Raw genomic sequence first — 23,886 nt, 5'->3', positions numbered from 1 at the left:
ACTGTTCCTCCATAGTCTGAAAATAGAGGCATATTTTATCCAGTTGTGTAGCACATCTGTGGCAGATGATGCGCATGAAAACGTGTGAACTGTAACATCAAGACTCTGCTCCAAAGCTTTGTTATGAACTGGGAAGGAAATGCAGTAGGAATATCGATGCTAGCCTTGCTGTATAAGGGACCTTCCCCTCCCACTTGCAGCACTGCGTGTCCTTATCTGCCTGGTTAAATAACACGATGGTTTTATTCAGATTCGTGCTCTTACTTTAATACAGAGCAGTGGTTATTTTAGTTAATCAAAAACAAGGACAGCGAGTGCTCCTGGAGATAAAGCTGTGTTTCAAAGAACAAAGCTGACAGCTGAGCCTCACAGCCTGAAAGGTCATTGATTGCTGTGGGAGAGGAACCCTCCCCAAAGGGACAGAGAGCTTGTGTGCACTGTTATGTATAGGATGGCTCAGCTTTGCCGGGGGTGGGTATCACCCCATTAATTGCAGTCACAGGTTGGATCAGACCTAACCTGACTCTTGCTATCTGTAGTTGAAAGCTGCTGCAGGATTTTCAAGGCAGGGCTTCCTGTAAAACACCCTAACAGATAAATTCAGTTTTGCAGGATGTCTGGATGTTGGGGGGGGGGGGTGTTTCTTTTTGTTTCTGTCAAAACTGGACTGATAAAACTAAAGGAATTGGCGCAGATTCCTTACCATCAGGGGACTAGCTGGTGGTGCCTTAGTTTGGCCATGATAAGCTTTCTATTGCAGTGACAGTCCTGGTGGCACGCAGAGCCACGAGGGTCAGTCCCTAACATAGACCTAGTCTAAATTATTCCCACAAACTACTGCTGTGAATGCTGCCATGCCACCCAGGAAACCCTGCGGGAATCCAGCCACTGCTGCTCCGAATTCTTGTTCTGCGGTCTCTGCATGCGTGAACCTGCTAACCCTGGACCATCCGGCGTTCAAATGTAAGTGCTGCTTTCTTGTGAGCTCAGGGCTCCTGGGGAATGGTGATTGGAGCTGTCACTGCTGCATATTTTCCCCCCTGCTGCTGCACCATCGTCTGCACTGAGTCAGAGGAGCTGCCTCCCCGCGTTCAGGCAGGCTTTCGCTGGGGCTGTGGAATTTTCAAGCCTCATCCTGTGGCTCACCGCTTCCTTGGGGTGCAGCGGCAGGGAGGACCTGTCATGATCGCTGTACATTTGCACTGTGTTTCTTATCCTTCTAAAACAGGTCAGAGCTGCATGCCTGCTTACTGAACTAAGGAGGTCACACACAGGCAGCCTGCTGAAGTTTCCTGTGTTCAGCGGGGTTGCCTTGCCTGCATCCTGTTGGCCTCGTGCAGTTGGTGCTGACCTTCATGGGAGGTTGGCTCCCCTCTGAGCACCCGACACGGTGAGGAACTGCTATGTTGTCCTCGAAAGGGGCAGTGGAGCTGCCAGGCTGAGCTGGAGGATGGGGTGCAAGAGGCTTCTGAGAAGTGTTGGGGCACAACCATGGAGGAGAGAAGAGTTGCTGAGATAATCCAGGGCTGGTTTTGTTGGACGATGGGGCCAAAAGGAGGTGGCTTAATCATAGCATGGTTTGAGTTTGAAGAGACCTTAAAGCCTATCCAGTTTCACCCCCCTGCCGTGGGCAGGGACACCTCCTACTGGATCAGGAGCTCTGAGCCCCATCCAACCTGGCCTGGAACCCCTCCAGGGATGGGGCAGCCACCACTGCTCTGGGCAACCTGGGCCAGGGCCTCACCACCCTCACAGCAAAACATTTTTTTCCCTAAGATCTCATCTCAATCTCCACTCTTTCACCTGAAAACTGTTCCCTCTTGTCCTCTCCCTGATCCAGAGCCCCTCCCCAGCTTTCCTGGAGCCCCTTTCTGTACTGGAAGCTGCTCTAAGGTCTCCCTGCAGCCCTCTCTTCTCCAGGCTGAACAATCCCAGCTCTCCCAGCCTGTCCTCCTGCGGGATGTGCTCCAACCCTCGGATCATCGCTGTGGCCTCCTCTGGACTCGCTCCAAGAGCTCCATGTCCTTCCTCTGCTGATGTCGGGTAAGCCTGTCCATCACTGGCTCCTTCCTTCCAAACCAAGTGTGCCGTCCTTCACCCTCTAGCAGTGGTCAGGTCATTCTCACATGCCATTGCTGTTGTGTCCTCCTTGAGCCAAGCACCTGCTCGCAGCAGGAGGGGATCGTGGTGGCTGCATCCTTCCTGAAAGCACAAAGTGTTATAAAAACAACTGAGGAGAATGGGTCAGGGCGGGGAAAAAACTCTTCTGATGTGAAAGTGAGGAGGCTGAGTTGGGGGTGTTTGCAAAGAGGAATCCACCACTGTGCTTTAGGGGGTTGAGAAATTTCCTCTTTACCTTTGCATTTGTGCTAAAATACATGGAAAAGGTAATAAATATCACCCATTGCACAACAAAAGGGTGAGCAGGCAGGGAGGAGCCCTCCTTCAGAATCAGCACTGCAAGACAGCTTGATTTTTGTTATTTTAAGAATCGATACTCAAAAGAGGGAAGGAAGAAACGGGAAGCTGTGCTGTGGCAGAGGTCAGGGGAGGGGCTGCTGGATTCTGCTCTCACAATCCTTTGTGCTAGGCAGTGACCCAGCAAGGGCCCGCCCTGGGTGATGGATGCAGCCCCCAGCCCAGGGGGGAGCAGGCACTGGGTCCCCTCCAGCTCTCCGGGCTCTCCCTTTCGCCTGCTGCCTCGTGCCCTTTGCTGAACTTCCTCTTGAACCCATCTGGTTCCCTCCCAGTGGGGGTTTTCCAGGCTGTGGTGAGCTCAACTCTAATATTGAAAGGCATTTCCAGAGGCTGGAATCTGACCCAAAGCTCCTGCATGGGACCGTGGGAAAGGATCATGGAAGTGGTGTCACTGGGAGCTGTGATGATGCCACCAGGGCAGGAGCCTCGCAAGGCAGCAGGTTCAACATCAAAGCACTGGTTTTGCTCGGCTGTGGGGCTGCTTCTCTCCCTGCAGAAAGGAAGAGGAAGCGGTGTCCCGAGCCCAGCAGCAGCTCTGCGGTGCAGAGGCCACTGGGGTGCAGTCACGCCAGGAGACAAATGCAGGAAGCAAGTAACTGCGTCTCACTAAAGTGAACAGAAAAGTGCCATGGCTGGAGAGGATCTGGGTCATAGAATCATAGAATGGGTTGGGGTGGAAGGAACCCCAAAGGCCATCCAGTCCCACCCCCTGCCATGGGCAGGGACACCTCCCACTGGATCAGGGGCTCCAAGCCCCATCCAACCTGGCCTGGAAGCCCTCCAGGGATGGGGCAGCCACCACTGCTCTGGGCAACCTGTTCCAGGGTCTCCCCACCCTCACAGTAAAACATTTCTCCCTAAGATCTCATCTCAATCTCCCCTCTTTCAGCTTAAAACCCTTCCCTCTCATCCTGTCCCTGCCCTCCCTGATTCAGAGCCCCTCCCCAGCTTCCCTGGAGCCCCTTTCTGTCCTGGAAAGGGGCTTCTGTCCTGGAAGCTGCTTTAAGGTGTCTCAAGGACCTTCTTTTCTCCAGGCTGAACAACCCCAACTCTCTCAGCCTGTCCTCACACAGGAGGTGCTCCAGCCCTTCGATCATCTCCATGGCCTCCTCTGGAATCCCTCCAACAGCTTTATGTCCTTTCTGTCCTGAGGACTCCAGCACCGAACACAGAGTTCCAGGTGAGGTCTTATGAGAGGGAAGCAGAGGGGAAGAATCCCCTCCCTCCCCTGCTGGTCCCACTGCTTTGCCTGCAGCCCGGGACAGCGTTGCCCTTCTGGGCTGCAAGAGCAAATTGTAGCTCGTGTTCGAGCCAGCTCCTGCCAGAGGGAAGGAAAGCCGGGAGGCTGGGGAATGGCAGAGCAATGCCTGACACCGCCACGACACCATCACCACTCACCCTTTAGCCATGTATTTTTCCATTGCCTTCCCTGATGCCATGGGGTTTAGACCCTGAATGTCCCCTGAGGGCTGGGGTGTTCTCCTGGCAAGTTTTCCCTTCAGGAGTTGCACGAGGACAGCAGAAGTGCTTTCTTGCTGTCTGGGTTTCTCCTGGAGGCAGCGTGCCCCGAGCAAAGCCTATCCTCACGCCACCGCGATGGCAGCAGCCAGCTCAGCCCTCCCAGCAGAGCCACGGGCAAGAAGCAGCCCTGAGTTTCCCTGTGGCCCTGAAGGCCCACATTGCACAAATGTTTTGGAGTTCCTACAGCGTCTGGTTGAGCAATAGGTCTGGATTTGAATGGCGTGTTGTCCCCAGGGGGAAAGGTTTCCACAGCCTGCGAGGCAGCTCTTGCCTCACTCGGCGAGGTGGGAATGCTGCAGCAGGGCTGCCCACCCGCAAGTAAGGTTGGGGAATGCAGGAATGTGGCTCCGTTTCACCTTCCACCTCCTGAACCCTGGCAGATGGCAGCTGGCAGGGGGGGTTCCAGCTCTCCGAAGAGCTGAGCTGGGGCTGCAGCAGGGCCAGGATGTTGTCACATCGCTGCGAAGCTGCCATCCAACATCACCAGTGCTGCTGTGAACCTCCAAAGAGGATGGGAAGTCAGAGGTTGGGGTTTTGCACTGCCAGAGGAGTGCCTCATCGGCAGGGTCTGATTTATTTTGGTAGTTTGAAGCAGCGTGAGGCTGTTCCACTGCGCAGGAGCCAGGTCGGTGCAGGATGAGTCAGGCTGCTGTTATTTGCATTGCATCACTTCCCTGACCGTGCGGGGTGTTGCATGGGCACGTTGGGAGGAACGATCCCTGCTCGCTGTAGCAGCCTGTCCTCAGCCGCTGCACCCCACCAGCTCCCCAGGTGGGTGTAGAGACCTCGTTTGGTGCTGTAGGGTTGGTTTCCATGCACTCTCCAGGGCCTGCGGACCAGCAACAGTGCTGGGGTCATGGCAGCATTGTGGGGTTAATTCCCAAGCAGCATCACCCAATAAATGGGTAATAAAACCAAGACAAAAGTATTCCCACAAAAGCCTTAGGGCTGGATGCCACTTCTCAGGGCTGTGGATGATGAGGGAGCAGTGTCACTGACCCTCAGCTGTGGGTCATGGGGGGGTATTTGTGCTCACCCCAAGTGAAAACTGCAGCCCACAGCGAGCACTGGCTGGAGAGAATCATGGAATGGGTTGGGAGGGACCTTAAAGCCCATCCAGTTCCAACCCTCTGCCATGGGCAGGGACACCTCCCACTGGATCAGGTTGCTCCAAGCCCCATCCAACCTGGCCTTGAACATTTCCAAGGATGTGGGATTGTGGTTTCTGTCCCAAAGGAAGGTGCCTGCACAATGAACCAAGGCATCTGCTCTGCCTGGGGAGGAGGGAGCCAGCGATAAGCATGAGTTTGTGCAGCACTTTGTTCCCTGTGTGGGCTGGGATGTGGTGTGTGTGCGCGGTGGCAGCTCCCAGCTACGAGTCAGGGACAGCGGGAGCCTCCTGTTGCCCATGGAAAAGGGCAGATCCCCTGTGTTAGCAGCTGCTTTCTCCCAGGCTCTGCAAGAGCAAGCTGCTTCCCTCCCCTTTTGCCTGGCTCCTGCTGGCAGTCGTGAAGCATCTGACACTTGTGGGGTCCCCATGCCAAGGGTGTAGGCAGCCAAGGGTGGCAGAGAGCACGGTGCCAGGACCTGCAGGGAAGGGCTGTGCACACAGGGCCAGCGAGACGTGTTCTGAGCGGTGGGAACAGCGATGAAAAGAGTTTGCCCATCTCTCGGCAAGGAGCGGCTGGTTTGCATAGCCTTCTCGCAAGGCAGGATTATCTTCCAAGTGGGAAGCGCTGCTGCCCCACGCTCCGCTTAGCAACAGGGAACACTTCCCTGACTGAGTCACCTCTGCAGCACACGCTGCTCTGGGCCAAACCCTTGGCTGCCGTCTGCTGGGGACCCATCCCCTCTTTGGGCTTGACACCCCCGTCCCGAGCTGCCGCAGGGTGGTGGTGGCTCAGCCATCCCAGCCCATGCATGGAAAGACCAAAGAACGCATCCAAGTGGGAAGTGGGTGCCTGTATTTGACAGCAGAAGAGCAATGTCCAGGGAGGAGACCAGGGCAGGGGGGGAGCAGGATGCGGCCCCTCTGGCAGGCACAGGGCAGCCCTTCCCCTCTGCACTTTGTGTGGGAGCTTGAGGCTGTGCCAGGGCTGCTGTCCCGCGTTGGGGGAAGGCTCCATGCCCTCTTCCAGCCCCGTGGCTGCTTCTTCTCCCTCTGCTGGGCTGGGGATGGCAGATCCGACGTGGCACGTTGGAGAGGCAGAGGTAGGGTTTCCTCAGGTGGCTGCATGTGGCCGGTGCCGCTTGGTACCTGCTGGCACAGCATCCCCGGCTGAGCCGTTCTCTGAGGATGAGGACCCTGCGGTCACCCCAAGAGAGCCGATCCCCTCCAAGTGCTCCCAAGGAGCCAGGCAAGAGTTGCAACACGCGCAGAGCAGTAGATGGAGGGGACTTATCTGGCCAACAAGGAAACAAACAGGGCAGCGGTTGGGTTTTGCAATCCAGCCATGGCCCCATTGTCTCACACGCGCAGGGTGACCGGCAGCTGGCAGTGACCTTACTCTCCCCACCCTTGGAAGCGTCGCAAGGGATCAGGAAGATGCTCCTTGCTGGTCTCCAGTGGAGGCAACTGGCTCAGGGGACAGTCAGCACCGGAGGTGGCCCTGGGCAGGGAGAGGCTGTGACCTGCCCTGGGCAGCACAGGAGGCAGAGGCTTCTCCAGAGCTGCTTCCCAGCTGGCTCCTGCTCCTGGGAAAGGGGCAGGATGGGGCAGGACCCAGATAGAGGCACATACATGGGCCCACAGCATCCCATCAGGGCAGGGAGGGACATGCGGCTCCCTCCTGTCTCCCCACCACCCTGCTTACTCCGTTTCTCTGGCACTCACGGAGCCGCTGGCCCCAAGCGGCTGCCTGGGCACGGGGCTGGCTGCTGGGGAGGCTCCATCCGCTGGCATCCTTCAAGAGAGCAAAAGGGCGAGAGGGGGGAAAGCAATGGCCGGAGCTCTGCCAGGTGCTCCCAGTGCTGACTGGTGTGGAGGACTGGGAGCTACGACCCAGCGCTGTGGCAAAAGCAGACCCTGGGCAACAGCTCCATGTGAGCCTGGGAGCAGAACCCCCGCACTGCTGGCGCTTCTCCTGGCAGGAGCAGCTGCACTCCGCTCCTTGCCCAGCACCCCCTGGCTGCCCCAGCACCCTCTCCTCCCATCTATGCCCCAGGGGAGCTGGTGGGTTCCCCACGCACAGCTCAGCACATCACCCCATCCCAGGTCTGGGTGTAGGTGACAGGTTCCCCCCTCCGTGCCCTCCCCTTGTCCCCACTCCTACCTGCAGGGCTCTCTCCCTCGCTCCCACTTTCATCCTCCTCTTCCCTTGGCAGCTCGGGGCTGTCGATGCCGTCCCAGCGCCACGAGCGTTCCTGCAGCTGCGATGGGTGTGAGGATCTGGGTACCAGAGGGGACCGAGGACCCCACAGGGGGACTCACCCGCTGGCGCAAGCTTTGCTGCTCCTGCAGCAGCTCCAGGAACCGACTGCTCCACAGCAGCTTCTCAGCGCCCAGCTCGGTGCAGAGGAAGCGGACGTCAGCCTCCAGTGCCTCCAGTCTTTCCAGCACAGCCTCAAAGGTGTCACCTTGCCGCTGTTGCTCTGCCACTGCCCTGACACCACAGCTCTGCTCTTGCCAAAGCCCCGCGGCACCCATCCTGCCCAGCTTCTGCGCTGGGGACACCCCCGTAGTGCTGGGGACCCACCTGCCTGCCTTGATTCCAGCGCAGAATTGGAGTCTCCGTCCTCCTCGCTGCTATTTTCCAGCCTCAACCACAGCACCGTGCCAAGCTGAAAGCCAGGGTGGACTGACAGGGACAACCAAGCCTGGGTGGCCCCCAGCACCAACTGTGCCCTGGGGACCCACAGCCCCGCTGGCACTGCTGACAGCCGTGTCCTGGGGCATCGGAGCCCTCCAGAGCCCCCACGGTGTGGGGACATAGTGGGAGAGTTACCTCCTCGGTGGTCTGGAAGGCGCTGTCCCAGCAGCTCTTGTAGCAGATCAGCAGGAACTGAGGGAGAGGATGGTGGCCACGTGGTGAAAGCAGTGGGTGCAAACCCACCTTGGGAGCCCAGAGCCTGGACCAACGTCCCCATGGCTCTCAGGGGACAGAACTGTCCGGTGCCTCCAGCCAAGAGCCAACCCCCAAGGATGACAGTCCTGATCCCTCAAGTCCTGCTGCCAGATGGGGTGGTGGCACCTCCCAAACCACAACCCTCAGTGCTCCCAGTACAGAGCCCCGGCAGCATCCCCTGAGCCCTGGTGTGGGACACACGCTGCCTTTGGAGCCAACACAACACGACCTCTTGGGAAGGGGTCCTGCAGTACCAACCCACGCCAGCTTCCAGAGCCATCGCAGCCCCTGGAGCACCATCCCGGAGAGTGAGAGGAGCCACCAGCACCCGGCACACAGGAGCTGCCTCCAGCCGGGCACCGGCTGTGCCCGCTGCCTGCCCATGGTGACCCTGAGGAGCGGGAGAAGCAGCAGTGATGGCCCCGTGTCCATCTCACCGTGTGCATCACCGCACGCCGGCAGCCAGCCCGGTTTGCCGAGGGATGGTGAGCATTTGTGGGGCCAGATCCCAGCTCAGGGCAATGCCTGCTCCCTCTCCCCGGCTCTGCCCCCTCTTACCTGGTAATCCCCCACACGGAGCCCTCCCCGGGGCGGCTGCAGCCCCTCCTGCGTGGTCTCAGCTCTTGGCCACTCGCTTGGGCTCGATGAAGTCCTGTCTAATCCTCTTGGTGACGAGGCTGAGCAGGGGATTAGCGTTCCCTCCGGCTCTACCTCTGGTGGCCATAAGGACCACCCCTCGCTTGGTTTGCTCAGGATTCACGTCCTACAAGCAAAGGACTTGTCATTTACCTTCAACAGCTACTTTTAGTCTTCATTACCGCTCAGGTAACAGCCTGTGCAGCTCCTGGAGTCCTCAGGACAGGAAGGACACGGATATGTCAGAGTGTGTCCAGAGGAGGCCACAAAGATGGTCCAAAGAGAGGCTGAGAGAGGTGGGGTTGTTCAGCCTGGGGAAGAGAAGGTTGAAGGGAGACCTTAGAGCAGCTTCCAGTGCAGAAAGGGGCTCCAGGAAAGCTGGGGAGGGGCTCTGGATCAGGGAGGGCAGAGATAGGACAAGGAGGAATGGTTTTGAGCTGAAAGAGAGGAGATGGAGATGAGATCTTAGGGAGAAATGTTTTGCTGTGAGGGTGGGGAGGCCCTGGCCCAGGTTGCCCAGAGCAGTGGTGGTGCCCCATCCCTGGAGGGGTTCCAGGCCAGGTTGGATGGGGCTTGGAGCCCCTCATCCAGTGGGAGGTGTCCCTGCCCATGGCAGGGGGTGCAACTGGATGGGCTTTGGGGTCTCTTCCAACCCAACCCATCCCATGGTTCTATGATAGGAGAGCAGAGATCACTCCCCAGGCTGTCCTCACTCCTTAGTGGCACCACAGCAGCACGGGGTTCCTTTAATTGCGAACCAGGCGTTTGCCGCTCAGCTTTCTGCCCCGATCAATGCTGCTGCCATCAGGCACTGCCCTCATCAGAACAGGCTGTCCCCGTCCCTTAGTGACAGACGCTGCCGGAGGCTGCAAAGGTTGCATTTTCCCCTTGTCCCCACAGCACCCCTAACGTGTTATCACCAGGAAAGTGGCGCTGGCTGACGCTTTGCCACAAAAACCCGCCTGTACACGCTGGACTCTGAGTTCCACGAGCCCTTTGCTGTTTCTCTGCAGGGAAATGTTCCAGCCGAAACGGTGCAGCAGCTTTCCTCGAGGTCAAAGAGGCGCAGCAAGGACTGTTACCCTCTGAAGTTCAGGCGCTCTTGCGATCCTTGCTTTGAAACAGCAGCAGTAGTGGTCGAAAAGCTGCTTTTGTACCAAAGCCAAATCATCAAAAACCATCAGTGAAGGCTTCTCTTTTCGAGAGCTATGGAAGAGCAAAGCCTTTGAGGAGCTGATGCTGTTTCCTAGATCTTTCACCCACCCCCTATTTAACCTCTGTAACTTCAACCACAAAGAAGTAGGGCAGCTTCCCACTAAGCCCTCACATCCCGAGACTCCCTGCGGGATAAGCCAACTCCCACTGCGGACAAAGACAAAGCTGCCTTGATCCCTGAACCAGACACCAGAACAAGGGAGAACTTCACTCCTCCCCTTTTGTCTTTGCTCTCAGGTACCATTCTGCACTGACTGAAGGAGCTGGGAAAGTCCCAAAACACTGCGAAAGCAGAGCAAAACGCACGCTGAGCTGCACCGAATGCACTCGCCGGGGGGCTGCGAGTAATTGAGCTTTTCCCCCAGAACCCTCTTCATCGTCAACATTTAAACAGACACAAATGCATGACAGCACCGGTAATAAAACCAAGTGAGAAAAGCAAAGCCTATTTTAACAGCAGCACTGATATCCTGACCTGGGTGCTGTGAAAAGCACCTCACGCTCAGCCCTCCGCATACGCTTCCAGTGGCAATTATAGAATCGTAGAATAGTTTGGGTTGGAAGGGACCTGAAAGATCATCCAGTTCCAACCCCCTGCCATGGGCAGGGACACATCCCACTGGATCAGCTGCCCAAGGCCCATCCAACCTGGCCTGGAACCCCTCCAGGGATGGGGCAGCCACAACGCCCCCGGACAACCTGTTCCAGGGCCTCACAGCTCTCGTGGTGAAGAAATTCCTCCTTATGTCCAGTCTAAATCTGCCCCTCTCCAGTTTATACCCATTGCCCCTCATCTTGTCCCCATAAGCCTTTGTGAACAGCCCCTCTCCAGCTTTCCTGGAGCCCCTTCAGGTACTGGAAGGTCACTCAAAGGTCTCCTGGGAGCCTTCTTTTCTCCAGGCTGAACAACCCCAACTCTCAGCCTGTCCTCATATGGAAGGTGCTCCAGCCCTCAGATCATCTTTGTAGCCTCCTCTGGACCCGTTCCAACAGCTCCATCTCATTCTGATGTTGAGAATTCCACAACTGGACACAATCCTCCAGCTGAGGTCTCCCCAGAGAGGAGCAGAGGGGCAGAATCCCCTCCCTCCCTGCTGCCCACGCTGCTTTGGATGCAGCCCAGGACACGGTTGGTTTCTGGGCTGTGAGCGCACATTGCCGGCTCATGTCAAGCTCCTCATCAACCATCACCCCAAGTCCTTCTCTGCAGGGCTGCTCTCAATCACATCATCCCCCATCGTGTACTGAAAACAAGAACTGCCCCGACCCAGGTGCAGGCCCTTACACTTGGCCTGGCAGAACCTCATGAGGTTCTCCCAGTCCCACTTCTCCAGCCTGTCCAGGTCCCTCTGGATGACATCCCATCCTTCCTGTGTGGCAACTACCCTACTCAGCTTGATGTCATCCGCAAACCTGCTGAGGGGGCACTCAATCTCGCTGTCAATATCATTGATAGAGGTATTGAACAGCACCGGTCCCAGTACGGACCCCTGAGTGCTCACCCTTTATCTGCGGGCATCATGCCAGTATCAGCAAGAACCAACTTACATCCGAGTCCTACCCTGAAGCAGGATTAGTTGAACACAGCTGGAGATTAGTGCCTGGAAACCCTCAAAGTACTCAATGTTATGTCTACCAGAGGAAAGCAAGCACAAAGGAAACTTCCTGAGGGTCAGGAGAGAAGGAACAGTGGGAGAATTCAAGCAAAGTCATCTCATAAAGCAGATAAGAGAATCAAAAGCACCAAGAGTCAAATTGTGGACTGAAAAAAACATGAGAAGAGAGACAAACATTGAACTTTTATTGTTTATGTACAAATGAGAGAGGTTTGTATTAAAAAGAGAATCCACCTAACCTCAAAGACAGCAAAGAGCAAGGTGACTCTGAGCTCCAGTCTTCCCTGCATCTAAAAGCACTGTAGAAATCTTAGGGGATGGTGTTTAAAATTCAAGTTAGAGAAAGAAGGTCTAAGCACCTTCTCCTCTGCTTGAGTAAGAATCAAAACGAGCTGTTCCACAAAATGAAGAACCTTCCACTCTAATGGATTAAAACAAAGAAACCAAAAGTCAATTTGTTAACGATACACCTCAGTTTAAAAAAAAAAAGACAACCACCAAGAACATAACCAACAAAAAAAATGAAAAACAAACCAAAAACAAAGCTACAAAGCTAAGTATCAGCCACAAAAGTAATCTAAGCCTTACAACACGGCTGGGACACATTGAATCATAGCCCGGTTCCAGTGGAAAAAGAAACTCCTCTCCATGGGTTTGCAGATGACAGGGGCGGCAGCAGCGAGATTGGCCAATTTTAGGAAGTTCCCGACAGACGTGGAAGCACAGAATAGTCAGGAATTGAGGACTATTACTACTACTACACCTTAAGTCTTCCTGCAACTCAGGCGATTTAAAAACGATGCAAAGTACATGGTCCAAGGTTTCTCCCCCCATTGAAGTTCTTTCGAGCGAGCCGCTCCCAGCTGCAGACACTTGGCCAGGGAGCTGCCATCGCCCTCGTTCACTTGACTGGCGTTTTTCTCAGCGGGGATTCACACAGACCTAAATCCCAGGAGCAGCAGCACTGATGAGTCTAGTAGTCCTGCAGAGAACGGAAAGGATGGGCACATTAAGACCTCCCTACCTTCAATTCTGCTTGCAGAGCTGGGATTCTCAGTCTCATTCCTACACACCGTTAGTCGCAGGCAAAACAGAAAAGAGATTTATTTTTTTCTTGTAGCTAAACGTTCAAAAGAAAGGATCCTTCAAAACCTTGGTTCAAGAACACATCCACCAAAACCCGGTGCTCTAAATGTTCCAGATGATAAAAGGACCCACAATAGTTTCGTTCAGATAAAATGCACAAGGTTAACTGTGACCAAGCTTCAGAACAAGCTCACCTGGGCTTGTTTACTGCTGAATCCAGAAAACAATGCTTATTTCATACCGTGATACTCCTCAACCATGAAAATAAGGTCTTAAATTACAGCAGAGGGAGGCTTTTTTACGATTAGGAGTCAGTCAGCCACTCAAAGTCTACAGATGAGCAATGAAAACAGTGACAGAGCACTGATACTTACGGCTCTTGGCTTTTTGTTTAACTTGAGATCAATCCTGCGGTTGGAAAGACAAGAGAAACGTCCATTTCAATACATTAAACCAACACTAGGGTTCAAAGCACCAGCTACTGCATATGGCACAGGCTACAACAAAGACTATTTGGTTAATTCAATCCACATTCTCAATTCGGCTGAGCCAAATCCCTGTCCCAATGTTACTGGGCAAGAGAGCAGCAAAGAGACGGAGAGCGGATTCTTTATTATTTGCCAAAATGCATATTCCGTCCACTCCAAACAAGAGTTAATTAAGGTTCATAATCAAAATCACAGGGAAGTTAGGCAGCATAAAGAAATCAGGTTAAATACGCATGCTCTATGTTAATTTGTTAGACGTGTAACTATGCCAGAGGCAATTATGCAGACATAGTGGTAATGGTTATTTACTCGGAATAGAGACAGGAGTGCGAGATGACAGGGATTACATGAGTCAAAGGTACTGAGTTCATTACATTTTTTTCCAGAAGGAAATATCCAAGTCTACGCTAAATCTCCTTAAGAAGCAAAGCCAGAAGAATCAAGTTTTTACACTAAGTTTTTTTTTTAAGTTTAAAAGTTTATCTATTTTAAAAAATGAAATAGAAAGGTAAAGGAGAGTGAAGTTAATTTAATTTTGCTGAAGTTATTAAATAAAATGTTACCTCCATCACGCTTTTCTGTTTTTAAAAAAAACTTCCCAGCCTAACCTAATATACATACCTACAATTAAACAGATAAACTATGGGTTAGAAAGGTCTCAAAAGGCACATTGGTGTCTACACACTAACAACACAGCACAAGTACTAATTCAAGTCAAAACTTACTCAAAGTCATAATCAAACATGCCAGACGGGCTGAGGGGCAGCATTTGAAAGGAAGAAAGCAATAGAAATTAATATACTAACGAATTAAATCAATTAGTTGATTAGCCACCCTAGCGAGATTACTGAAAAAAAAAAATGAAGTGAAATAAAATAAAGAATAAAGCCAGTGTTCAAATGCCATAAAGTTTGTAAGATATCTTAACCAGAATTGGGCAACGAAAAAAGCGCTCCAGATTCGGCAATCCAGAGTCCCCCTCCCCAATTGGATTTTCTGGGAAAAAAGAGGTGTTAGAACAGAAGCAGAGTGATTTTTACAGAGGGAATTTTAGGGGCTGAAGGAGGAAGCTATCAGATATTTGGGAGCGCACGCCAGCTTACAGGCAGAGAGGAAAATGGAGCTGCTTGCAAACTGACCGGAGCAGGAGCTCCGTCTGGATTATTAAGGCAAAGCAGAGCTCGTTCAGGCAGAAGGGAAGACCCAGAGCCAAGTGGGATACTCTCACACGCACACATCCCTTCACACTCACCCAGGGCTGAGGACAGCCTAGTGCCACCCCAAGCCCTTGTCCCCAGGATAGTCCTGCCCGAAGCTACCGCCAGGGCTTGTCGGAAAGGACTCACATCAGCTCCTTCCAGCACTGGATTTCTAAGAGGAAACAGCACTGCTTCCTCTTGAAATACTTTTTTAGCCGTGAAAATTGCTGTGCGCACAGAAAAACATCGTCTTGACCTTCCTGCGGTCTCCAAGGGAACAGAGGATGACTTCAACAAAGACACTGGAACTTGCATGGATTCCTGGTTGGAACCGTTTGAGGCAAACTGCCTGTTCACACCAGTTCTGCCCAGTCCAAACTCAACCCTCCCTGCTGCTCCCAGTGGCAGGTGAAGCAGAAAACCCAGTGGAGTCAGAGCACCTCCAGGCTGCCTGTTCCCAGCATTCCCAGTTCCTCAGGAACACTACCCAAAGGGATGCTGGCAAGTGGGATGTCCCTGCCTATGGCAGTAGGGTTGGAATTACATGATCTTTAAAGTCCCTTCCAATCCTAACGATTCTATGATTCTACGTGGAAAAGCTTCGGGATAAACCCCAAACACTAGTATTGCTTTATATTTGTCTCTCATTCCATGACACCAGAGAGAAAGACATGGAGCACTCAGCTGGGACTCGCTTGTCATTTGGGTTTTTTTTAACCTCGATATACCTAAAAAATGTTTTCTGCCAAAATTAAGGGGCGGCCAGTAAAGTCATTCACGGTTTTGACAGCATTTTTATTGCAGATGAACTTAATTCTCTTCTTTTTTCTCTCTCTGGCCATACTAAGCATCACAAAATGAATCAATTACAAACTGGAAGAACCTTTCTGCGGTGCCAGACGTGTCTCTTAGGATGATAAGAATTGCCATACCAGATCAGACCGGGGCTCCTCATGTCCAACATGCTGTCCCCAACAGTAGCCAGCACCAGCTGCGGCAGCCGAAGGGAAGGAGAAGAAGCCCCAGAGCAACACAACCTGGCAGTTTCTTCCTAACTCCTGTCGCTAAAGCTGGGCTTGGGTAACAGAGTAAAAGGATTTATATTATTGACAGCAGTTGTATCGCACCCACCGCCTCTGCAGCGGATGGGTTTGCTGTCCAGGCAAGTGCTTTTTTTCTTTCTTTCTTTGAAATAGCAGTTTTTTTGAAGCTGCACTTCAGCTTTACCAATTGTTTCTCTGAACTTGATCACATATGTAGTTTCTTGTGTTATTCCTGAACTTCTTTCCAATTGTCTACAGGCAAAAAACAGGTTTGAATTGCTTTGGATTCCCAGCTCACGAGAAACCCAAGGGACATCCAGCACTTTAGGATGTTGGCCTAATTAAGACTGCTGTAGGAGGAAAATTCTGAGCTAAGAATTAACGCCACACTAATGGGTCAAAACCTAACGAAAGAGAAAAAGTAGTTAAACATTTTTCAGGCACTGTACCTACCTCCGCATCTCCCAAATTAACCTGCCCCAACCGCCTTTAGGAATTTCAACCACTAGTCCTTAAAACATTTCTCTCTTTTAAACGTGTGTGGGATGGTCCCTGAAAAAGGAAAGCCCATCCCCACGCGGAGTCAACAAGCTCGGAGTGAGCAAGAACGTTTGATTTGTAAAAGCTCCTTTAGTTCTAACAATCTTCACGTGCCAGTTCTGGCAACCACGGTCAGTTTAAAACAAACGCTCTGAGGGGAACGTGACAAAGCAACTCCTACACCATCATCAAAGACGACTCACTTTGGGACACGGCAGTTGCAAGGGCTTGGAGTGGAAATCTAAGTGATGATGCTGAGAGCATCTACAACCCCCAAAACATTCTGATCTGTTTTTTCTTCCTCCTCCTCCACGGAAAGTACTGAAGCACTGACATTCCTATCTTACTTGGTTCCACAGAAACCACGAAGCAAGCACAGGAGGCCAGGACCGCAATCCTGCTCAGCGGGAAGGCAGACAGCTTCATGGTCCTGGCCAGCCAGAAAAGCTGAAAAAGCCTGGCCAAAAGCAAAGCTGGCCCAGCGCTGGAGTCTGCACCAGTGTGTTTAACCTTCTCAGCGTGCTGTCCCCTCCATGATCCATCAGGCCCTGGCAGACACTACAGGATGCACACAACTAAAAACCAGAGAAATGCCCCAAATCAAGGACCTGAGCTGCCCATTCTTCTGACAAGTGACTCACTCCTTTCACATAACGCAGTAAATTCAGCAACACGTAACAGTTCAACAAGCACGAGAAGGCTGCTGGCCACTAACCTGTGTCGATTTTTGTTCTTTCGTTTTTTGTGGCTGCTGTGGTGGCTCCCAGAAGAAGTGGAAGAAGCAGCTTTCTGGGGTTTTACCCCCTGCACAGACCCATCCAGCTCTTCGGCATCCTCCTGGTTGGGCTCATTCTCCTGATTGTGAAAGTCTGGAGAAGTGTCACTCTCTGTGCCGCTGCCTGGCTCCCCTAAGTGGGACAAAGACAGACAAGGAGAGCGGTTACCGCCCCGGCAAAGCCCTGCATGGTGGACACAACCCCAGCAGCAGCCAAGGGGGCAGCAGAGCGGTGCTGAGCCTCCTGGCACCAGGAGGGAAAGAAGAGAACCTGAAAAACACCTCAACAACGGTTGGACTGGATGATCTTAGAGGTCTTTTCCAACCTTAATGACTCCCTGATTCAACTGAAGCACAAAAGAACTGCATCCGATTTAGTACTGAATACACAAACACGTTTAAAACTCCCGTGGCTACTCCCAACTTGTATCTGACTGATGGACACAACCAGAAACAAAGCCACAGCTCCTTGAATCTCTTTCTCCAAAGAGCACCAAAGGCATTGAGACAAGTTTTATGCACAATAAACCCTTGCTGAGCATAAATCTTTACTTGAGAAAGGGAGCTCAGTGTTATCACCGTTTCTCCCAGTGCCACTGTGGTGACTTTTGCAGCCTGGGTTACGCTGGGAGCACTCGGGAGTCGGACAAAGAGGAGCAGCAAAGGTCGCTGGATGGGGAACGCTGCTGGGGAGCCACCAGCACAGCTCCAGACAGAGCTGAACGGTGGGAAGAAGTGTAGATCCTTCCAAATTCTGAAAGAAATGGAAGAAGTGACTTACGCTTCTCAATGAGCTGATCCTGAACTCCAGCCAATGCACTGACAGCCTGGAAAACCAAAAGGGATGCTCATTTGCTTACTGCTTATTAATTTACTTGGTGCTTTCCAAATGCTCAGACCCTCATGGATCACCGCACAGAGACACAGAAGGTCTTTGCCTGACAGAGCCAGCATGGCACAGCAGAAGGGGGTTACGAGCAAAAGGAAGAAGACACGGATTGCAGCGACAAGCATGCGGCACGAGTGCCTCTTGGCTGTGGTTCTCCTTCACCGCTCTGGGCGTGAGGAAAAGGGTTTCTGAGAAAGGGATCTCTGCAACAGGGGAGTGATGATGCCCAGGTCAGGGACAGGAGCTTAAATGGAAAATGGGTCCTGCAGCAGCCCTAGCAACTGCCACGGTACCAAGGAGCACCTAGGGACAAGGACAGGGATGGGATGGGGGCACAGATGGAGATGGGATAAGGATGAAGATGGGTTTGGGATGGGGACCAGCCTAGCACTCACCGCTGCCGAGGTGACCGAGGACTTGCTGAAGAGCCGCTCAGCTTCCTTGAACTTGCGGTTCCTCCGGTCATTTTTGCTGTTGGAGTTCCTGAAACGGACAGAAACAACATCACAGGGGCCTGGCGGGCTGGGCAGGGACAGGGACAGGGAGGAGCAGGAGCAAAGCAAGGGCAGGCAGAGCAGGAGTGAGGGACAGGAGTGTGGTGGGCACGGCAGGAGCAAAACAAGGGCAGGGGCAGGAGGGGCAGCGACAGACAAAGCAGGCAGGGGCAGGGACAGGGGCAAAAAAGGAGAGGGCAGGGGCAAAACAGGAGGGAGAAGGGCAGGGACAGGAGCAAAATAGGAGGGAGAAGGAGTAGGGGTAGGGAAAGGCAGGCTGGGGCAGGGATAGGGACAGGGATAGGGGCAAAACAGGAGCAGGCAGGGACAGAGATAGGGGCAAAATAGGAGAGAGCAGGGCAGGGACAGGGGCAAAACAGGAGGGAGAAAGGGTAGGGGCAGGGAATGGCAGGCTGGGGCAGAGGCAGGGACAGGAATAGGGGCAAAATAGGAGTGGGCAGGGCAGGACAGAGGCAGGCAAAGGTGGGCAGGGGCAAAAAAAGGAGGGGACAGGGTCAGGGTGGTCGGGGCAGGGCAGGTCTCACTTCTGGTTGGTGAGGTAGCGGTCCCAGCCGCGGATGATGTTGCCGTACATCTGCGTGTCCTCCAGGTAGCTGCCCTCGAAGGCATAGATCTGCCGCTCCAGGTTGGCCAGCGTCTCCTGCGGCACAGGCAGCGCATGGAGGGCCCGGCCCGCACCCGCCCCCGCCCGGCCCCGGCCTCGGCCCCGCCCGCCGCTCACCGCCAGCTCCTGCTTGCGCTTCACCAGCTCCGCCAGCTCCCGCCGCGTGTCCGGGATCTGCGGCGGCCCCCCGGCCTTGGCGTGCAGCGCGGCCATGGCGGCGCGGGGCGGGGCCGAGCGGGGCGCCCGACGGGGGCAGCGCCGAACACCACCCCCCCGGCGCGCTTCCGGCTCCGCCCCCGCGCGCCTCCGGGCTCCGAGCTCCGCCCCCCCCGCCGCGGTTCCGGGCTCCGCCAGTTCCGCCGTCCCCGCCGCGCTCCTCTCTGCGCCGAACGTCTCTAACTCGGAGTGCTTTAGCCCTGCGCCCCAGCTCCGAGCGCCCCCAGCTCTGAGCTCCGCACGACCCAGCTCCGAGTGACCTCAGCTCCGGACCCCCACCCCGAGCGTCCCCAGCTCCGAGCTCTGCACCCCCAGCTCCGTGTGCCCCCAGCCCTCCGCACCCCCAGCTCCGTGCCCCAGTCCCATCTGCGCCCCCAGCTCCAAGTGCCCCCAGCCCTCCACCCCAGCTCTGAGCTCCGCACCCCCAGCTCTGAGTGCCCCCAGCCCTCCACCCCAGCTCCAGCCTCTGCACCCCCAGCTCTGTGTCCCCCCAGCTCCAAGCTCTGCACCCCCAGCTGTGCCCCAGTCTGATCTGCGCCCCCAGCTCCAAGTGCCCCCAGCAATCTGCACCCTCAGCCCCAGTTCCGCAGCCCTAGCTCCAAGTGTACCCCAGCCCCACACCCCACCGTCCATGCTCTCCAGCCCCGTATCTCTGTCTTGAGTGCCTCTAGCTCCACATGCCCAGCCCCATGTATCCCAGTTCCACACACCTCCAGCCCCACGCTCCCATCTGTGGGAAATGCCCCACTCGGAGTCTCTCATTCCAGCGTTGGGTACATTTGTCCAATTCCATCAAAGGCTCTTTAGCCAGGGCTCAGCTTCCGTTGAACTGCATTAAGTCTGAAGGCTCTGACACAAGAGACGGATGGGCTCAGGCTGCCCCTTCCCAGTACGGATCTCCACCAGTTAAGCCCCATAGCAATGTCACATTCCCAAGTGTGAGCGCATCTGTGACCCCGATCAGGCTCCAGGGCCACTCTGGCAAGAACATTTCCAGGGGAACCAAATAACCGGCGCTGAACGTACAAAGTCTTTATTTAAAAATCCCTCCAGTACATATAAATGCGATCCTCCCGCCAAACCCCATTCCCTGCTGCCCAAAAACCTGTCCCAGTGTCCCATATTCACACCAGAAACGTTCCCGTGCGCACAGAATCCGTGCGCAGCGGGCACCAACCCGCCTGCGACCACAGAACCAACACAACAGCTCAGTCTATGGTGTGGAGAATCCACAGCTCTGGTACCGCAACACAATGGGGAGAAGAGAGCCAAAAATAGCCACGTACTTCCATGAGTGGAACTGGTTTTCCACTTCCTAAAGCACTGCTTCCATTCACAGGGGAGAAGACTGCTTCCAACAAATGACCGAAGAACTCTATAATAAAGAAAACTTAAATAGTGCAAGCTGTGGCAAAAAGGCATCACCACAGAGAGGGGATTCATGGAAACATAAACCAAGGATTCACAGGGTAGAATTCCAGCCCCAGCTTTGGAGCAGGACACTCAGTGCCCAGCACAGCCTCGGCATCGCCTGCTGGGACACAAACCTGGCAGGCACCGAGCGGGACGGCAGCCTCGCATCACAGCATCCTTCCCAGAAAGCGTTCAAGCTCTGTTTCAAAAAACCCTGTAACGCTCAGGCAGGAATACCCATCTCCAAAAGTCATCCAAAGAGAAACCAACTCCCCAGAACGCACAAATTCATAAGAGATTTTGCGATGATTCTGCCTTCTTCACGCTGAGCCTGGTGAATTCCGTCCGACTCCTGACAAGCAAAGGAACTTGGGGGAGCTCTGCCTCACAAGTGTCCTAAAACGCATTCGTTACTGCCTAATCAGCATCTCCGTATAGAGTTGCAAAGGGTCGTGACGAAACAGTTAACACCACTACTTCTAAACACACCAGCTGTGCTTTATGTCATTCCCTGGAAGAGGACAGTCTCCCAACACTGCCTAGGCAGTTCCAGCACCAGAGTTTTCAAGCCCTGGTGCTCTGCTGCTTCCCAGGGGGGGAAAAAACGGGAAAGGAAAAAAAAAAAGCTGCATTTCCTGATATGCAGAACTATCAAAGATGAACAATCAATGAAATCCCCCCCAAATAAAACCACGAGAACTGGGCAGCAACGGAAAAGGGCTTTAAGGCAATAAGAGGCATCAGTGCTGCCACGCTCCTGTGTTCAGATCCCACCGCCTGTTCCACTGCAAAAGGTTCCTTTCCCTGTCCCCCCTTCTCTTCCTCATCTGTTAACTGTCAGACTCGTCCTCCTTCTCATCCTCCTCATCATCGTCCTTTGCGTTGGCCTCTGATTTATCTGAGGATTCATGGAGGAGAACATACTCCCTGCTGCTGAATCCAAACTTCAGGACGTCCTTTTCCTTCAGTTCATAGTAGCGTTGCGGCTCGATCCGCTGGTTGTTGAGGAAGGTGCCGTTTCCGGAGCCCAGATCGATGATGTAGGGCCTCACCCTGCGGCCAACGGTACCGTCGGCACGAGTGTACTCCACAAGCCTGGCAAAGCAAACAACACCGTTTCAGTCAGAGCAGTGAGACAGAACACACTGATTCCCAACACAATCCTGCTGCAGCCGACACCGATCTGCGTTCGCAGAGATCTGAACGCATCTATGAGAGCACAAAGACTCAGACAGAATCCTAGAACGGCCCTTTGGAGCCCATCCAGTCCAACACCTGCACAGCAGCGCGTGCAGGTGGGTTGGATCTCTCCAAAGGAGACTTCGCTCCCTCCCGGGGAAGCTCGTTCCAGGGCTCGGTCACCCACACAGGAAAGAAGTTTTTCCTCATGTTCAAAAAGAACTTCCTGTGTTTCAGTTTGTGCCCAGTGCCCCTTGTTCTGTCACTGGGCATCACTGAGCAGAATCTGGCCCCGTTCCTCCTGCTCCTCACCCATCAGATATTGATCAGCATTGATGGGATCCCCTCTCCATCTGCTCTTTTCCAAAGGAACAGACCCAGGGCTCCCAGCCTCTCCTCCTGACAGAGATGCTCCAGTCTCCTCCTCATCACCTTAAACCTCTGAAGATACCATACAGATTCCAAGAGTGGAACAGCTGTCCGCTCCCTAAAAGCAAAGCTTTGTCTCCAGCAGAAGACAACCCCGCCTGCTCCAGAGAAGATCTGTGTCTTCGTCTTATGAGGAGCAGCTGAGGGAACTGGGATTGTTTAGCCTGGAGAAGAGGAGCGTGCTGTTTTTCTCCAGGAGCTCCCAGTCAGCCCCGTTCCTCCCGCGGGCAAAGCAGCACTCACCGGTACTGGAACACGGCGTGCTGCTTGGAGCAGGAGGGGTGGTCAATGGGAATGTCGGCGATCCGGCGGTGCCGGCCCAGCAGATAAGCGCTCTGCCGGTGGATGTACATAACCGGCAGAAACTCGTCGTTTTTAAAGGGATAGAGGCGCCATCGCTTCTTCGGAATGCGTGCTTCGGGAGGCTCGCTGTATTTGATCACAACACCTCGGAAGGTGTTGGTGTCCTCCAGCAGTGCACCAGACAACTCGAAGCTTGGCTTCTCTTTGTTTACAGAGGGTTTTTCTTTAGGTTTATTATCCGATTGACGGAGTTCTGGATTCTGGTCAGTGCTGTTGCCCTCTTGAGTCTGTCGATGCTCTCGTCTTCTCTCATTATAAAACTCCCTCTCTGCCTGCTGCTCGCGGATGTTCTGGACATCCCTCTCCCGCTCGTGGCCTCGAGCTCCAGGTCTTTCACTTGGATTCTTCCTTCTGTCCGAGTGGTCTCTGTGCCTGTCTCTGTCCCCACTCCTCTCTCTCCTGTGTTCCTGCTCCGAGGAGTGTCGCTGCTTCCGCTCCTCGTTTCCTCGACGCCAGTGATCATCTCGCTCCTGTAATGAGGAATCATTAACACTGATGGGTACAAAATGAGAATGGAGAGCAGCACATCTACCTCAGCGTTTAATAAAACCACAATCCCACACACGGGAACCACGTGCTCAGCCATATTACCTGCAGATCTGACACAAAGTAAGCGAAACCAAGCACACGAGGGAGCCTACAGGGTCAGCCTGCGTAGTGGCACAAGAGCTGTGGCACTACAGGAGGCCCCCTTCTCCTGCCAGGACCTTCTTTCTCCTGCCAGGATCCCTCCCTGCCGCCTGCTAGATCCCCCTCTCTCCTGCCAAGACCCAATCCTCTCCTGCCAGGCCATGCTACAAGAGGTAGGAGAGAGCCACTACCAGACAAGAAGCATTTTTCCGTACCTCGCATAGCTAAATCCTGCAGGAGCAGCTGTGACAGCGGATCCAGGCAACACAAAGTCTGGAATCCCTCTGCAGGCAGCCCCAGCCCCACTGCTCCATTTACCTGCTTCACCTTCACGGTGTCACGGCGTGGGCTGCGGCTCCTCCTGCCACGCGGGGACCGGCTCCTCCGCTCAGGCTTGCTCTTCTTCTTGGGTGACCTGGGGGACAGGGAGAGGAGGGGGGGACGAGAGGAAAGGGGAGAGGAGGGGGTACCAGGTGGGGGGGTGAGCGGAAGAAGTGAGAGCAACAGGGAAGAGAACGGGGTAAAGATGAGAAGGAGAGAGAGAGAGAAGAGGCAGAGAAGCAGCGGAAGAAAAGGAAAGAGGAAGGGGGAGATGAGCAAAGAGATAAAATGGGGCAGAACAGAAGAGGGAGAGGAGGAGGAAGAGAGGATTGGGATGAGGGGAGGGGGACAGAGAAGCACGGTGAACGCTGGGCGGCGGGCAGGGCGCGAGCCCCGGTGACCGGGCCGCTTTACCTGCTGCTGCCGCCGCGGCTACCCCTCCGCTCCTCGGCGGGCGGCGACTGGCTGCCCCGAGCCGAGCGGGAGGCGGCGCGCTGGGGGCTGCGCTTCTCGGCCTTGGCCTCCCCGCGCCGCCGCTCCCGCCGCCGCCCGCCCGTCGCCTCCTCCTCCATGGCGCCGCCGCTCCCGGAAGTGCGCACCGCTTCCGGTGCGGGAGCACTTCCGCCGCAGGGAGGGGGCAAGCAGCCAGCTGCGCGGTCACCATGG

At 54.5% G+C, this 23,886-nt stretch overlaps 3 protein-coding genes and 1 long non-coding RNA gene across 18 annotated transcripts; 1 reads left to right on the top strand and 3 right to left on the bottom strand.

The window, feature by feature from the left end:
• Positions 1-398: 398 nt before the first annotated feature.
• On the top strand, positions 399-11,555 carry LOC128854314 (uncharacterized). The gene is made up of 6 exons (XR_008453348.1): positions 399-963; positions 1,229-1,390; positions 1,841-2,043; positions 3,513-3,658; positions 7,324-8,548; positions 9,713-11,555. It is a non-coding gene; the product is annotated as an uncharacterized LOC128854314 (long non-coding RNA).
• Positions 6,267-9,094, bottom strand: LOC128854313 (uncharacterized). 11 transcript variants are annotated; one of them, XM_054086682.1, is made up of 7 exons: positions 8,622-9,094; positions 8,322-8,454; positions 7,944-8,000; positions 7,430-7,779; positions 7,272-7,368; positions 6,813-6,902; positions 6,267-6,693 (listed from the first exon to the last, which is right to left on the bottom strand). In XM_054086682.1, exons 2-7 carry the CDS (start codon positions 8,445-8,447, stop codon positions 6,580-6,582), a joined length of 834 nt encoding a protein of 277 aa, XP_053942657.1. In that variant the 5' UTR covers positions 8,448-8,454; positions 8,622-9,094; the 3' UTR covers positions 6,267-6,579. The 11 variants fall into 11 exon arrangements, with proteins under 11 accessions (XP_053942657.1, XP_053942658.1, XP_053942663.1 ...); XM_054086683.1 differs by lacking the exon at positions 8,622-9,094 and having other exon boundaries at positions 7,430-7,601; positions 7,695-7,779; positions 8,322-8,495; XM_054086688.1 differs by lacking the exon at positions 8,322-8,454 and having other exon boundaries at positions 8,501-9,094.
• A 138-nt stretch (positions 11,556-11,693) lies between the features above and the next one.
• Positions 11,694-18,944, bottom strand: MEAF6 (MYST/Esa1 associated factor 6). 4 transcript variants are annotated; one of them, XR_008453347.1, is made up of 8 exons: positions 18,787-18,944; positions 18,590-18,705; positions 17,946-18,033; positions 17,443-17,488; positions 16,602-16,794; positions 13,668-13,725; positions 12,991-13,024; positions 11,694-12,512 (listed from the first exon to the last, which is right to left on the bottom strand). XR_008453347.1 is itself a non-coding variant. In XM_054086693.1 (8 exons), exons 1-8 carry the CDS (start codon positions 18,880-18,882, stop codon positions 12,504-12,506), a joined length of 612 nt encoding a protein of 203 aa, XP_053942668.1. In that variant the 5' UTR covers positions 18,883-18,944; the 3' UTR covers positions 11,694-12,503. The 4 variants fall into 4 exon arrangements, 3 of the variants coding, with proteins under 3 accessions (XP_053942668.1, XP_053942669.1, XP_053942667.1); XM_054086693.1 differs by lacking the exon at positions 13,668-13,725 and adding an exon at positions 13,830-13,859; XM_054086694.1 differs by lacking the exon at positions 13,668-13,725.
• Positions 18,945-19,896: 952 nt separating this feature from the next.
• Positions 19,897-23,834, bottom strand: SNIP1 (Smad nuclear interacting protein 1). Of its 2 annotated transcripts, XR_008453346.1 has the most exons (5): positions 23,635-23,834; positions 23,218-23,314; positions 22,150-22,739; positions 20,433-21,393; positions 19,897-20,260 (listed from the first exon to the last, which is right to left on the bottom strand). XR_008453346.1 is itself a non-coding variant. In XM_054086676.1 (4 exons), exons 1-4 carry the CDS (start codon positions 23,790-23,792, stop codon positions 21,129-21,131), a joined length of 1,110 nt encoding a protein of 369 aa, XP_053942651.1. In that variant the 5' UTR covers positions 23,793-23,834; the 3' UTR covers positions 19,898-21,128. The 2 variants fall into 2 exon arrangements, 1 of the variants encoding a protein (XP_053942651.1); XM_054086676.1 differs by having other exon boundaries at positions 19,898-21,393.
• Positions 23,835-23,886: the final 52 nt, after the last annotated feature.

This window comes from Cuculus canorus, chromosome 22 (genome assembly GCF_017976375.1).
Source record: "Cuculus canorus isolate bCucCan1 chromosome 22, bCucCan1.pri, whole genome shotgun sequence".
Taxonomy (NCBI): Eukaryota; Metazoa; Chordata; class Aves; order Cuculiformes; family Cuculidae; genus Cuculus; species Cuculus canorus.
The sequence above is the reverse complement of the archived record's forward strand: the minus strand, read 5'-3'. Positions and strand labels throughout refer to the sequence as shown.